General features: G+C 41.7%; 1 protein-coding gene across 2 annotated transcripts in view; it reads right to left on the bottom strand.

The window, feature by feature from the left end:
• Nucleotides 1-16792, bottom strand: part of PPP3CA (protein phosphatase 3 catalytic subunit alpha) — a 325003-nt gene extending 308211 nt beyond the window's left edge. For both annotated transcript variants that reach the window (XM_027543972.1, XM_027543973.1), the window contains exon 1: nt 16057-16792. In XM_027543972.1, the coding sequence (XP_027399773.1) occupies nt 16057-16114 (58 nt within the window). In that variant the 5' untranslated portion in view covers nt 16115-16792. The remainder of the gene's footprint in view (nt 1-16056) is intronic.
• Between the last annotated feature and the right edge of the window lie 226 nt (nt 16793-17018).

Here is a 17018-nt window from a genome sequence, read left to right as displayed (position 1 = left end):
CTGTGACTCACTACATGACCCTGGAAGAGAACTGAAGCTCTCCTGGCCTCAGAGTGATTACAAGGCTGCTGCTGCAGCTGCTGCTGCTTTTAAGTCGCTTCAGTTGCGTCCAACCCTGTGTGACCCCATAGACGGCAGCCCACCAGGCTCCCCCGTCCCTGGGATTCTCCAGGCAAGAACACTGGAGTGGGGTGCCGTTTCCTTCTCCAATGCATGAAAGTGAAAAGTGAAAGTGAAGTCGCTCAGTCGTGTCTGACTCCTAGCAACCCCATGGACTGCAGCCCACCAGGCTCCTCCGTCCATGGGATTTTCCAGGCAAGAGTACTGGAGTGGGGTGCCATTGCCTTCTCCGGATTACAAGGCTAGAGCTAACTAATGCACATGTGGGGCATTTACAATATTATTCCTAACATTTTCAGAATAGGAAGCACAAAAGTATATAAATTCATTTTATTATTTATCTACTTTGAGCAAGATTCCACAGGGAAACAAAGCAGCTAACAGGTTAACAAGGTGTTCTCTTCCAATACAATCACGTGAAATAATGTATGACAAGACACATGCCATTAATAAACACACCAACTCTCCAATTATTATTCCAGGGAAATTCACTCCTCCTTCAAATGACAAAGACTTAAAATAAGTCTCAGAGTAGGCAAAGGCATTGGAAAAAAAATTTTTTTATCATTCCAAAGTACAGTTATAAAAAAAATACACCAATTAGGTAACAAAAAGGTCAAGGACAACAATTACACAAGAATCTCCCTTTTGTTTTTTCTTTTTAATAGAAGCCACAACTTTCTTATTAACACAGGTGGGATTTTTTCCCATGTTATATATGCAGAACCTAAAATAAATTTGTGAACTCAATCATCCAAACTGGCTCCAAAAATTCATTTGGTTGCCAGGCTTATTAGATAGAGGCCCAGGCAAATTTACTAAGGACATAACTTGGGACAAATAACTAAAAAGAAGAGGTAAAATAATCCATATGTTTAAATGAAAAATCGAAAAGGTTAGAACCAGAGAACAAGATGGGCAAAATTAAACCAAATTATGGTGTGTTACTTAAAATTCTGTGCTTAGAATTGTATAAAATAATCTAAATATAGAGTAAAGGAGACCTGGCTTATATGTTTACAAGAAAATGCCTGAGAAGAGGGATAAGGAAGTCAGGGACTCCATAAGTCAAGGCTACCAGAAAAAGTAACCCAACATGGTCTACATTAATTAAAAGTATGAGATTAGAGGTGAAAAAAAAGAAGTCACTAACATTGTTACATTTTAGTGATGATCAGGTATAGCTTTTCCAGTCAATTTGTTTGCTGGAGAGGAAAAAAAAAGATTAATTATGTTCCAGGCATCATGCTAAGCCTAGGGAGATGAAGTGAATAAATTCTTGCCTGTGAAGATTTCACAATTAAAGAGAAAGTTGTGTTGCGAGTATTTGTGACACCCTTTCAGCACAAAGTACAAGAGGCAACATAGCTATGCCTGAGGGAATCCGAAAAATAGTTTTACACAGAAGAAGGACACAATAATGAGCAACAGGGTTCGGTGCCAAAGTAGAATAAATAGAAAGCCGTGGAAGGTATTACTGGGAGTTTAAAGTCATTCAGTTTAGTTCCATCAACTTTATACAAAACAAACACTGACACACACGCAGAATACACATATGAATACAAAATATTCTCCCTGTTCCCAAGAACTTACACTGTAATAAACTGAAGAGACTTAAAATAAGTTCAATACAATATGGCATATGCTATATTACAAATATTTTCAATATTCAGGCAATAAGGGTCAAATTCTATAATATAAGGAATTCTTACAATTCAGTCAAGAAAAGGTCACCAATAAAATATGCAGAACAGAATCAGATATTCATTTTTAATTGATCACTCTAGTGATAATATCAAAGAGAGGATAAGTTTGAAAGCAAAGAGACTAATGTTGGGAGGATACAGCAGCACTGGGTAGAGTATTTAAAAGATCTGAACTGAATAACAGATTTAATTAACTGGAGAGATGGTGGTCACACCATCCAGGGTAAAAAACACAGGAGAACAAATAACCCACTTTATTTTCATCCTTACCCATCCACAGCAACTGCCGCATATAAGGTTTGAGAGAAAGATCCAGAAAAAAGACTACGTTGCAAATACAGATGTGTTACTCATCAGCCTAGAAGCCAGAGTAAATCCTATGTGTATAAGGGGGTAAGACTGCCTAGAAGAACTTTTAAAGGGCTAAAAGAACATCAACACTTAGGACTCAATAAAGATGAGCTGACGAAGAAGTCAGAGGAGGAAATCCATGACAGACAATGAGGACAATGTCTGAGGAAGAAAGAGGTGACCCACTGTGCCAAGTATCACAGAGACCAGCAACTGGACAGTCACCGGTGACCTCTGTCGAGTGCTTCAGAGGAACGGCAGAGGCCCCCAACCTACAATGGACTTGACCGTGGTTAGGACATGAGGAAGTCTTTGCTGTAATACAGGCTACCTCTAGAAGAACACCACTGCACTTTCCAGGAGCTGTCCAACAATAAAACAACAATACCGAACATCTTCTGAGGGCTCTTTATAAGCAGGCAGTGGGGAAGGCATTTTACACACAATTCCTCTCACAGTCACTACCACCTTCAAAATCAGTATTACTGTTTCCACTTTTTTAGTAAGAAAAAATGGGTTCAGGATGATTGCAGAAATTTCCCATGAACACAGCTGGCACATGGAGAAAGGAGAATTGAAATGAAGGTTCTGTCAAACCATAAACCTCTTTCCACATTTTGATTATGCTTCCCCATCATTGGAAATGGAGGGAGGGGATGTGTTAACCATTTAACAGTAAGGTCCTTTTGTTTTTTTGGAAGATGGTTGAAGTGGTTGACTTTTAAAGACACATCCACCTTCAATAGCCCATGATTCTCTCACATACTTTGCTCACAGGTATAATAGCTATAATAGCTACAGAATTCCAGAACTAAATGCTCAGCACTTTTTATGCTATCTTTATTTTAAAACAAACCCATATCTTAATAATGTTCCCATTATACTTACACAGAAAAAATTAATATTAATTTCATTTATTTTTGCCAAAAACTGAAAGTACAGTCTATGAAGACAGTTAATCACTCCCTTTTCTCCACTCCACAGCAATGCCACATCTTCTACTATTAAAGTAATTATAACTTAGATTGTGACTTGCTTTCACACCCACTGCCGGACAGTAACCTTCAAATATTGTCTACTTTATTTTAAGCCCTGAGAACACAACACAGGGCCAGGGGGCACTAAAACTCTGATGTTTGAATGGAAAGAATGGAAGGATGGATGAGGAGATGAACTGTTTTGGTAAGTGAAGGAAATAATATTTTTTAAAACAGCCAGTTTACACTCAGTAATGCATTATTTAATCACTTTACCAACTGGGAGATTTAAAATGAGTCATACTTGAAGGAAGCAGTATGGAAAATTGAATGATACAAGTGGCATGAGATATGGATGTAAAAAGAGAAACGAATGTTCACTCTCAAAAAGGCTTCTGAAATACAGATTTTTTTCCTGGATTCAGTATCACCCAAAGGCAAAAAAAAGTCAATTCACTAAATTATTTTTTAAAGATCAGTTGCTTTTGAAACCTCTATCAAAGAAGGCCAATCTTATCCTAACTAAATAATTAATCATGGAATTTCAGGTGTGGCCCATGGGAGATGTTCGAAGAGAGAAAGCTTCATAGGGCACTTTGAAATCACTCCAGAAATGTCTACCTCTATGTTTCAAGACCTGTTCAGTCTACAGATCTGTCTAGCAAAGGTCTGTTCTCTAACCTCAAGTCTCAGACTTTTTTCCTACCAAGAGTCATATGATATGACAACCACTTGCACAAAACACTAGCATGAATGAATCCAGGTTCTAATAAGCTACGCTCGAAAATGTTCATGGAAACAAAGGCAAACATTGCCCCAGCTTACAAGGATGTCTGATCTCCACTGTGATTAAAGGCACATCGGCAGGATCAAGAGGACTGCAAGCTCTGCAAATACCCACCGTGACAGCTGCAGCTCCATCCCTTCTTCTCCCGCATGAGGAAACACAGCAGAATGCAAGTGAAAGTAACATTTTTAGGTTGAACTTGAATCCACCCTGGTTTATATATAGATGTTTCAAAGTATGTCATTTGCAAACTTCTGTAGGTTATCAGTAGCTGTTAATACCTCACAGCTGAGTGTAACACAGACCTGTGTTGTGACACCACAGTTGGAAGCCACTGGCCTCTTTTAGGCCTCAGTGAAACTTAAACTAGTTATCAAATTACAATCAGACTCCCTGGGTTAGCCAAATTCAATGGCCTTAGGAGCTGTTTATCAACAACTTTGAAAGACTGAGTGCCAGAAGTCAGAGCAGGCAGAAGACGCAGGTTCCGGCTCTGGTCAAGTGGGGTGCTGAGCAGCCTTCATGGTGTGATATGAAAAGTAAACAAGGAACTTGGCCTGTCCTCAATTACCCCACTAAACCACCATGGTGTCAGGCTATCATGCTGACTTTAGTACCCGCCTGTATCCCAAATAAAAGCAAGCAAAATACAAGCAACGCCTCCAGAAAATCACTGTTAAAATGCATCTGCTAGCCAGGTTTTCTGGAAAGGTCCTACTTCAGAGCAGATTTAGTATTTGATAGCTTAATGCTGGGGTACAGAGGGACTGAGAAAAGATACGAGTGAAGGAAATTTCAGTAGGAAAGGGCAGGAGACATAAGAGCACTCAGACCATGGTGGTCCTCACCCAGACAAAGGCCATCACGGGATGGATGCTGGACTGGGCCCCTCAGCAAAGGACTTGAGCTCCAGGAAGTTTAAAGGTTAGCACGGGGGCACAGAGGGCAAGAAGAGTGAAGGAACCCAGCCCATGGTTCTGGAGGTTCCACAGGAGGAAGTAAGCCAAGATGAATCTTTGCTCACTTCTCCAGTTTCAAGAGGCCCTGAGAACTTGACGTGGTTTTATAAGAAGGTTACTGGGATAGGGAGAAGCCCAGAAATCATGCCATGTGGGGAAAAGCTAGAAGACTTAAGAACATGAAAGCTGTTTTTAATATCAAATAAACTCTTTTGTAAAAGACAGAAAAGGTTCATTTTATCGAACTCTATAGGGCAAAGCTAGGAACAACGAGCATGTACTTAAGAGAGTCAGACCGACGTCAAACATCAGGAAACACTCTGGTGAGCAGAAACATTAGAGCAGGAACTCTTAGGAAGTTGGGAGCTCTTTCTCACTAGATGTGTTCACAAGGCAGTGGGAAACAATCCCACAGGGAGTCTGGACAGGGGTTCCATGCTGGAGAAGGCCTGAGCCAGATTTCTGGGGCACCTTCCAATTCTAAGAGTCTGATTTGTTCATTTTTGTTAGGTTCAGACTTGAGCAAGTATGAGAGATAAAAGGTCTCCCACACCCCTCCCCCATTCACAGTCAGAGGACTGGCTCCAGGCCAAAAAGGAGTTAGATTTCCAAGGTTTCTTCTAACTCCAAATATCCATAATTTTAGACTTAGATCTCATTTACACTCAAATAAATGAGGATCATGTGGTCTCTCCATTCAGACGATCCACACAATCCATGCCAGTGTTAAATGTCCTTAACTGGTTAAAAAAACAAAAATCACTGAATCCCCAATGCTTCTGAATAGCATTTTCTCTAATCCACTTGAAAGTGGTGGTAGATAATATCTGAGTGTGATGTTATATGTAGAAACTGTAGAAAGAGACTTTTTAATATGTGAAATCTACAGTTAAATCACCACTCAACCTTTTCAAGACTGAAGAATCCCAGTTCCTGTCGTAACTTAAATCCTTTAATCACTGGGAGGGGATCTCTTTTATTTTTTTTCCCCCAACATATTCCAAATTTTTCACATCTGTTTCTAGAAGTGTCTGTGCAGTGAGACAGCACCCGTGTAGAATGTGGCCCAGACGTGAAGACAAGAGTGATTCCCTCCTGGCTGCTAAGTGCAAATGGGCAAAGGTTGATGATGATGAGGTTGTTATGTAGGAAACTATAGTTTCTCTATAGTTTCTTTGACGGAAAAGTATTTCTATCAGACATTAAGTCCTGGCTCACAAACCAAAGCCTGGAAAGCCCTGGCTGGCCTGCCTTAATGTGGAGCCATATGACCAAGTCTGGGATAGTGCAGATCCATCCGTGGCCCTCCACAAGAGCCCTTGGAGAGCAGGCGCCTCCTCACATTGCCACCCTGTTGACATGGATCCCAAAGCCACACTTTTCTCAAAGGCTTCACCATGCAGAGGTGCCATGAGGAAGGCTGACTCACAAGCCCTGCGTTCCGGGCCTGAAAGAGTCTTTCTTATTATTACACAGACATCTCATATCTGGGCCTGCAGTACATTTTACATCTCTATTTGACTCCAAAATATATTAACTTTTATTCATCTGGATTTGCACATTTCTTAAAGTAAGCAATACAACTGTGAAGTGGACCCTGGGCCTCCCCAATGCCTGTCACAATAGTTCACCCCTCAACCTGGCTTCATCACCAATCTTCCCCACGAAAAACATATCGCCTGCCTTTGAGTAAACCAACCTACACACCCTTTGACTGACACTGACTCACTGAACACCAAGCACTCCCTGAGTAAGCCACCACTGCCTGCAGCTTCTGCAAGCTGGCTACTGCACAGAAATCATAGGACCCCCACTATGAAACAGAGCATTTCAAAACTCATGTGAAAAAAACCCTTCTACAGGACTGGCGCTTACAAATCAAGAAACTCCTCACGTTTATGAGCCACCCATGATTTAAGATCCACAAAAAAAATTTCAAAATAGAAAAGAACCCTATAATTCAAAATTTTAAATCCCTCTTATCCTTAATCTATCATTTCATTTATTTAACAATCTAGGGTAGGCTAACGATACAAAAGTAAATGGAACCAAGCCCCAGTCTTCCGGGTTCTCCACTTCCTTGGGAGGAGAGCCAGACAAACTAACCATCACAGCAACATGCTCTAGTCAAGGTGCCCACTGTGAACATGAAGGGACTGAGTCCCTTCACTACTCCAGCTGAAGGTATCAGGAGATGTGGGTCCCCCAGGAGGTAACATATGAACTAAAGCTGTAATCATGAGAATTAAATAATGAGAACTGTTATCATGCCAATAGTTACACCCATACAGAGAAGGTATGCATGTACTTTATTAGCATTAAGTATGCATAGCAGACCAACAATGCCAGGTTTAATAATAAAAAAAAAACGTAATTCCTTTGTTAAAAAAAAAAAACTGTAACACAAACGTGAAGCCCTGACTCAGGTTCTACTATTTTAAGAGACTGTGCTTTTAATTTAATTTGATAAAATGGTATATAGCTCACAAGATGTTTAAATACAAATGTCAAAGGATGGTGTAAAGTCCACTTAGGAGAATATAAGAAGTCAGAAGAATTAGTCACCTTTTACCATCTCATAGCCCATATATCTTCCCACTACATAGCAGACACTGCAGGGGCCATAGCAGGGCAGGAAATTATATTGAAGAGGGCTGCATTACTGGATTACAAAAGCTTTAGAGAAAATGATAAATTGAGATGCAAACAAAGGAAGAGGATTTTGCTTTGTTTTGGTTTGGATTTTTTATGTCTTGCTTTTGCTTTGTTTTTGTTGTCATGAAATCTGCCAGGTCATTTTTCTCTTTACGACCATGCCTGGACAATAATTAAAACATATAAATCACCCAATAAATCAAACACTGAATGATTAACATAGCTTTTCTCACTTGTCAGAAATCGGTCAGGCTAAGGAGAAATACAGCAGAAACTAAAAGAAAGCTTTCAAGTTAATATGCTAAGTTGAAAAGGATTGAGCCTTTTAAACTCAGCTGGCATTAAGCCAGTCCAAATGACCAAACAACAAAACTGCCCTCAATCTAATTGTGTCACCTTAGTAATGCCTTCTTCTCCTAGTCCATTCCCTGATGTGGCTGGAGAAGGAAGCATTCTAATCAACCAAGCAGAACCATTTACAGAGAATCAAAATTGATATAATAAACTCAATATAAACATATAATGTGTCTCCATTTATGGCTTCTGGAGGCACCTGATAATTTTGCACTGCCCAAATCATTCAACAAGAATTTGTTCAATGCATAAAGAGCAAGGCATTGAGCTTGGCACTATCGGTTCAGTGACCATATTTTTCAAACTAAAACCTTGAGTATATATTTTAACAAGTCATTTTATGTAACTTCCAAGTAAATGCAACAACTTGGGAGACATAGTTTAGACACCGACATACTAGAATCTCCAAAACATCCTAATACTACATGTAGACAACTGAACATTTAAATCAGAAGCAGTTGCTCCTCCCAAAAAGAAAAATGGGAGCTATACAGTCACCAAAGTTTTTAACCCTTAGAATCCTGGAACTGACAGGAATTGTTTTTAATTTAACTGCATATGAATAAAACATTCTTTCTGAATATCAACCATCATTCTTCTGGTTTCACAACTGTAGCAAGTATCTGAAATTGACAAACGCTGAAAGGTAGTATGTCATAATCTCCAGGCAGCTGTTAACATAAATCTCGATTTCTACTCATTTTTCTCTTTTGCAGAGACATGCAGAATTTCCAGCTGCAAGGGATAAATGTTCATAGAAAGTCAGATAGACCATCTTTTAAAATAGAGTTGACTATATTTTGCTGTCAGGCAAAAGAACAGACTAGGAAAATAAAAAGAAAAACACAAGGTTCCAATCTTCCCTATAATGGTCTCAAAAGGAATCCATCCAATTCCATAAACAACATTTTAACAACTGATAACTGCTTCCTCAGAGTTTATATATATATTTTTAAATACCTGAATATGCATTTGTGAAATGGATTTGAAATTCGGCAATATGTCTGCCTCCTGAGAAATCTGTATGCAGGCCAGGAAGCAACAGTTAGAACTGGACATGGAACAACAGACTGGTTCCAAATAGGGAAAGGAGTACGTCAAGGCTGTATATTGTCACCCTGCTTATTTAACTTATACGCAAAGTACATTATGAGAAATGCTGGGCTGGATGAAGCACAAGTTGGAGTCAAGATTGCCGGGAGAAATATTAATAACCTCAGATATGCAGATGACACCACTCTTATGGCAGAAAATGAAGAACTAAAGAGTCTCTTGATGAAAGTGAAAGAGGAGAGTGAAAAAGTATGCTAAAAGATCAACATTCAAAAAACTAAGATGATAGCATCAGGTCCCATCACTTCATGGCAAATAAATGGGGAAACAATGGAAACAGTGATAGACTTTATTTTGGTGAGGCTCCAAAATCACTGCAGCCATGAAATTAAAAGATGCTTACTCCCTGGAAGAAAAGTTATGACCAAACTAGACAGCATAAAAAAAGCAGAGACTTTACTTTGCCAACAAAGGTCTGTCTAGTCAAGGCTGTGGTTTTTCCAGTAGTCATGTATGGATGTGAGAACTAGACTATCAAGAAAGCTGAGCGCCAAAGAATTGATGCTCTTGAACTGTGGTGTTGGAGAAGACTCTTGAGAGTCCCTTGGACTGCAAGGAGATCCAACCAGTCCATTCTAGAGGAGATCAGTCCTGGGTATTCATTGGAAGGACTGATGTTAAAGCTGAAGCTCAAAATTCTGGCCATCTGATGCAAAGAACTGACTCATTTGAAAAAACCCTGATGCTGGGAAAGATTGAAGGCGAAGGAGAAGGGGATGACAGAGGATGAGATGGTTGGATGGCATCACTGACTCAATGGAAATGAGTTTGAATAAACTCCAGGAGTTGGTGATGGATAGGGAGGCCTGGCATGTTGCAGTCCATGGGGTCGCAAAAAGTCGGACACGGACTGAGTAACTGAACGGAACTAATAGGTCTAAGTCCTCAAGTCCATCTGTTTTAAGCAATTATTCAGAATCCCTCACCATGGAGGAATATTAAATTTTTTATTTTATTTCTTATATAAAATATAATTGATAGTTTATCAATGAATACAGCCTGTATGAATACAGGAGATGGAAATGTAAAATAAAACGGGTTTAAAATGCTGAAAATGCAAAGACTATAAAAGACAGCTTACAAACTGAAACGCTGTTTCTGTATACATCATTTCCACTTGACTGTATTTTTAAAAAGTAGTAGAACACCTAAGAAGCAATGGCTCCTATTTTCACTTGAGCTCTCTCTAGAAATTAACTAAATCCTCAAACCAGAATAACAACATGGGTTGTTATCTGTAGTTCAGACAAAGAGTCTTACAATAACACTTTACAAAATAAAAGTATAAAAAATTCCTTAACAGGAAAGTATGCTATTTCTGTTTCCGAGTACATATTTACATGAACAGGAAACAATGTTTGACAGTTTTCCTTAGTTAACCTCATGCCAGATTATAACATTTATCAACAAAATTTAAATTTCTGCTAAACATAGAGATCAAAAGCTTCTTGTAATAAAACTATTTTATACAGTCAGTAATTCAGTAAAGGAAACTTTGAAACAAAATGTGACATCCTAGGTATTGCTAAAAGAAGGGACAGTTCCAAACAGATGCTCAAGAAAGAAGAGACTCTGTTAAAGGGAAGACTTTGCTTACACTTACCTCCATTCTAGTCCCACCTGTGACCAACCACCCTATCTTTTCTGTCTCCATTTCTTCAACTATAAAATGCCACATGAGCTACCACTGTAGACCCAAGGCATTCATGGATTTCAGTATTAATGGTTCTGACTATTCTTGAGTGACCCTGAAAATACATCATTAACACACTGTCATTTGTAATTCTGTGTCAGCAGTGTCTGAACTGCGGTTCCCAGGTGGGTGGATCAAGGGTAACCTTCCCAGCTTTCTATTCCCATTTCATGATCCTCTGTTCTCACAAGTGACTGTTGAGTACAATTGCTGCCTGTTTACATATAGGACTATCCTGTGACATTATAACTCATTACAGTGGAATTGTAGGAAGCTGGAACTCCAAATCTCACTGAATTTCTCTTAAACATCAACATAATGAGACTCTAAAAAGTTGCTGAGAAAATTAACAAAATGATTTTCTAATTTTTATCTAAGTCCAATATCATGAATCATTTTTTTACATTTCTAGAAGTGTCCAATATTTACACAAAAGTTTCAAAATGGTAATTTAACTGGATTTGCTGAAAGGAAAGTAGGTCTAGAAAAATGCTGTTTTCCAAGGAGGTCACTCTAAATGGATTCTTTATTTGGTTTCATAATCAGTTTCAACTTTACACATGGCTGCCACAAAAAAAGATAAGGAAAAGCATAAGAGGCCAATTATAAAAGTTACAAATGCACACTATATCAAAGTCATATTTCATATCTCTAAAATTACAAATAAAAACACATCATAAATAGATTTTACAAGACATATTTCTAAACTAATATAAACAAATGTTAGAGTAAACCTGAAACTAGATTCTAAGGTGTTTGCTTTTTTTTCACATTTTAGCTGGATGTCTTAATATAGATTGTTCTTTAAAGCAGAGGCTCTTCCCACAGTTTCCAAAAAACTATTATTTTTTAAATATTAATTCTTCTAACTGATGGCACTTTAGAGTCACTGGAGTTTCCCAGAATCCTGGCTGCAACTATTGCCTCAAGCCGACAAAATGTTTTGAAAATAATGCACTTGTGTTATATTTACTTTATAGTAGAAATCCTGAAAGGATTAATGAATAGATCAATCTAATTTGTAATTAACAGCATTAATTTGCATGCTGTCCACTAAGTCCAGATAAGAATTTGTTCTCTACTTATTATCTATGACCAAATCATGTTGCTTATAGTATTAATTAGATCAGCAGACCCCTTTTTTCACATCCAGCGCCGATGTAAACTCCAGCCACCAAACAAGGAAATTTAGTCAAAGTTTCAATTAGTGACACTGAATTAATGCAGTTTTACTAAATTCAAATGGAAAATCAAATACATGGAAAAACTCAACCGATTTTAACAAACATCAGTAAAATAAATTCACAATGAGCTCTTCCTGACACACAGCAAAAAAAAAATGGCATTATTTAATATTCCAAGAACCAAACATGACAGTTATCACTGATATAGCAGCCTCTCTCAGCTAGAAACACTAGTGGCATGAATCCCTATTTACTTAATATTCTACTTAGGACAATCATCTTGCTTACAAGATATTAGATATCTTTCCAGAATTTCTCTACCTGTATTTTGTCTGCACAAATACTATATAAGTTGAAAATACACAGAAAGACAGCTCTGGTTTTGGGGTTTTTTGTTTGTTTGTTTGCATTCCCAAGAGTCAGAGGCAATCTGGCAGAAAGCACAAGAGTCTCCAATCTAAGGGTTCTGAGAAATTCCCCAAAACGCTTCCCAGGAATTGACCCCTCAACAACTTGCCACAGTATCTGGAATGTCTACCATTCAAGCAACTTGGATTAAGAGAAAAGGCCCATTACAAAATACCTGAAGATGGGAAGAGAGGAAAGGGCAAGAGATGGAACAAAACAGCAGACTCAACACATGCAGGTCAATTTCCTCCCCGTGTTTAACAGAGTCCCACAGACCATAGGGAATGTTAGGGCCACAGACAAGATTTAAAGGCAGGACCAGGCAGAGAGGCATGAGGGAAGGCAGAGTTTGGAACGAGGCCCATGGAGCAGCACTGAAGAGAAAAACCACACTATGGGGTGGAATGGGGGGACAGGGAAAAGTTATTCTTCTACTTATTGCTCTTTGTCTTTTGCCTTATAATTATACAATGTTTTCTTTTTTAAAATATCAAACAGTAAATGGATCAAGTTATTCTGATTTCCAACAAATGGCACTACCAAGATGTTTTCTCTGAATTTTTATACTTTGCTGTTTTTATTCCAAGAACAGTCTAAATAAAACCGCTCCAGTTTAGCTAGATGAAGTAACTTTCTTTCTGATGTTATCTAAATGAATGCTTTCCCTCTCCAATGCTGCCATTCCCTTCCATTTTTTAGGTTTACAAACTGACCAGCATGTGTGAACACCTTCAAGAAGATGCTGAATATCTGCAAAATTGCACAACTGAGACTAAAACTCAGCCTACCTATCTTTCTAAAGTTGTATTTTGGAAACACAAATCAAGAAAGCTGTCACATCATCGCATTACTACAAGCAAAACCACAAGCGCAGCTTTATTTGTAAATAGCAGTCTAATATACAATAAAAGCCATATCACAGTAATGAAGATAACTATAAACAAATGTCATGGCCTGCCACAATAATAATGATCCAAGTTCTTATTCCCATGTGTGAGTAAATATTATCCACACTTCTTAAAATGAAAAAATGCTTATGGAACACAAAAATTTCCCTTGCCTACATTAAAAAAAATGAGTCAATCTCAGATCAGGGAGATAAAGTCTAACAAAATTTAAAGTCATGGCTTCATGGCTTCACGAATTGTATCTTATCAAATTTTTATAACTCTGAAAAATCTTTTGGTAATCTGCTTTCCATTCTGAAAATATGTACTTTCTACTTGCTAAGTATATACATATATATATTCATGTGGAAATGCTATATCATAGAAGACTGATAATCAGATTATCATCTCAATTAATTGTAAAACTCACAGGTATAATAAAGCCAACTTTCAATAACGCCTCTTAAGCCAACAGTAAAAAGTCTATAAGAAAACATAAGAGGAATAGCAGTAGTATTTCCACCTTAAAATCAGGATTCATCAATAAAACTTTTTCAATAAACAAAATTTTCACAAAACTTCACATCAAGATCCCTATCAAAACATATGCAAAATTAACTTTTCCTATTGTGAGTCTATTATACTCATCCACATTTCAGTTCTGCAAAAACATGTAAACTAAATTTTCTGAATTATGGGTGGTTGTGTGTATGTATAATGAAAAGCCATTTATGATAAAATGTATACAATATATTACTGTAAAAAAGCAAGACAGAATAACCATGGAATGGTTGAATGCACTTTCACATAAACCATTAAAGACACTGAGCCAGAATGTATGAACAATTATTTTCACAATCTTTACTTGATGACAATTTTACAATTACATTAAGAAGCCACATTTTGTGACTTAAAACAGAGAACTGATATTCTGTGTGCACATGAGTGTTTCCTCATTGCTGACACATTTACTGCTGTCATATGAATTGTAAGCTTTATATCAAGTGTTTTGAAAAAAGGTAATCTCAACATACAGACTGGAGTTACACCTAAACTTCACACCTTAAGGGAGACAGTTGTTATTCTCTGCTATTTCAGCAAAAGGTCTTAATTTTTTTTAAATGTCAACACAGGCCCTTAACACAAAACATAATTCTGTATGAATTTGAATTGACTGTTTACATGAGAATCCATGCCTGCAGAAAGAACAGTTGTGCATCTGTAGACCTATTTCAAGTCATTTTGGCAGAGATACTACCTACTTATTTTGATGGATCTATGAATACTGCACTGAAGCAGGAATGATTCTAATAGAACCAAAACAAGACAAGACACACACACACACACACACACACACACACACATCACTTTAAAAACAAAAACAAAAAAACTGAGCAAACCTGAGTGGAGCCATGAACATTTCTGAAGTCTCCGAAGGACTTAGGCATCATGCACGGTTTTTAGACTGCTGGGTTACTTCACCTAAGTGTTCATGGTGCACATGACTTCACTGCCTTGCATTCTAGTTGCATGCTCAGGCCACATTAGATACAATCTCTGTTCTACACACAACACACAGGCATACACACACTCTCTCTCTCTATACCAGCCCGAGCTGTTTCCAATTTCAGAGGCCCGCTCAGCGTGTAGCCTATGCCCATCCCTGCTCTGCTCAGTCCTGACCGCAGGAGTGTAGGGACGCTTACATTAAGTAGGGATACTACTTAAACCTGGTATATCTGCTCTGTTGCTTCATCCTTCCAGAATGTATAGCATGGTCCCTTCCCCACTCCATGAGTACAACGGAGACGACGGATTCCCGGGTGCGAGAGAGAAGACCACTACTTGTCCCCTTCCACACCCGAGGCATCCCTGCTTCTCTCCTCCAAAAACCCCAGAGCCACTGCTGCCCGGAGTCTGTGATCCCAGGGCGGGGGAGAAGAGCCAATGACAGGAATCAAATAGCCCGTTCAGGAGCGGGTGCCAGGGGCACGGAAGGGGCGAGCCGGGTGAAGTTACCAGCACCGGGGAGGTGTGCTTCGGCGGGGCACCGTTCGAGAGCAATGACAGGTCTGCTGGGGAAGGCTGGGGGCGGCGAGGGAGGCTGGGGAACAGCTTTTCCTGTCTTTCTCAGGGCCTGGCGGGGAATCCCGGGGCTGCGGCGGCGCCGGGGCTCGCGGGTAGTCCCCCGCCTCCCCACGCCCCCCGCGCCCCCGGCGCGTGCCCTCCGCCGCCCCCTCAGTGCGGCCGCTCCCGCCCCGCGCGGAAGGAAGCGCCGGGCTCCCCCCACGCTCTCCCGCTCTCTCGCGAGTCCTGTGCAGGCCCTTTTCGGGGGGAGGGGAAGGGGGAGGGGGCGCAGAGGGAATTGCTGCAATAGAGCGCCGAGAGAACCATGCCCGGGCGAGGCAGGCGGTGGAAAGCCACGGCCACATAAAAATGCCATATTAATTTTTTAAAAGCCATAAATCACCCCTCCCTCTGCAAACGAAAACCATAAACCCGATCCCATGCAAGCCCGCGAGCAGCCACCCACTTCCTATTTCTGTCACAGCAGCTACACCCTGCCAGCAACCAACCCCCCCCCCACGGGCGCCCCCTCCCGCCACCGCCACCCCCGCCACAGGCTCCCCTCGGCTCAGCCATTTGCCAACTGACGCCCCCGTAAATAAAAATGCCCCAAGTGGGGCTGGGTGGAAAGCGTGGGGGAAGGGCGCGCCAGAGAGGGGGATTTGAGGGTTGCACAATATCCTAGAAGGTCCGTGGCTGGAGCGAGGAGAGAACCCCAGGCGGGGGGAGGGGAGGCGAGCCTCCCGGGTGCCTGCGGCACACGGTGCACCCAGGCGGTCGCAGCGCGCCGCTTACCTTTCACCACCCTGTCGGTCGTCGACAACTTGGGATCAATTGCCTTGGGCTCGGACATCTCCAGCCGCCGGGGGACAGCGACGCGCTGCTCGTCCGTCCTACTGCACACCCCGACCGGACCGGCGGGCCAGACACTCAACGCCGCCGCTGCCGCCGCGCTGCAAACCGCTTGGCTGGAGGTTCTGGGCTCTGAGCTGGCTTTAAAGTTACTGCCTTCTCCGCGCGTCCCTCCTCCTCCTCCTCCTCCGCTGCCGCCGCCGCCGCCGCCTTCACTCCTCCTCCGCCGCCGCCAGCCCTGCCGACTCTGCTCCGGGCTGCGCGTGTGTGGTGGTTATTTATTTATTTTCTAAGCACGCCTCTCGGTTCTTCTTTTATTCTTGGGGGAAGGGGGATGGGGTGGGGAAGCGCACACACGAGCACCCACCCTGGCACGGAGATAGGGCACCGCGGAATGGAGCCCCAAGCGCGCACACTGCTGGGATTAAGACCGATCACATGGGGAGGGCCGGGGGCGAGGAAGGAGAGGCAGGGCCGCCGATGTCAGTGCCACTAGCCGCGCCTCGGCGTCCCCGGCGGCGGAGAGGCGGCCGCCGATGCTGCTGCTGCTGCCGCCGCTGCTTCCCCACACCGAGCGCCGCTGCTGATCAGCGGCCGCCGGAGACGTCCCGCCGCCTCGCTCGCCCGTGCCTGCCTCTGCCTCCCCGCGCCGCTCCTTCACTCACACAGGCACAGCCACGGAGCTCGGCAGACTCAGTCCCCGGCGCAACCTACCCTCCGCCGCCACCGCCGCCCCGGCCGCCGCCGCCGCCGCCGCTGCCGCCACCGCTCCCGCCTCCGCCTCCTCCCCTTCCTCCTCCCGGCCCCCGCCTCTAGCGCCGGAGCGGCCTCCTCCTCCCCGCGGAGCCCGCCCCCTGCTACCCTCGACGTTGAAGCTATGAGCGGTCATTGGATGGCGTGAGCGT

The sequence above is a fragment of the Bos indicus x Bos taurus genome, chromosome 6, assembly GCF_003369695.1.
Source record: "Bos indicus x Bos taurus breed Angus x Brahman F1 hybrid chromosome 6, Bos_hybrid_MaternalHap_v2.0, whole genome shotgun sequence".
NCBI classification, from domain to species: domain Eukaryota; kingdom Metazoa; phylum Chordata; class Mammalia; order Artiodactyla; family Bovidae; genus Bos; species Bos indicus x Bos taurus.
This window is presented reverse-complemented; position numbering and strand designations above follow the sequence as displayed.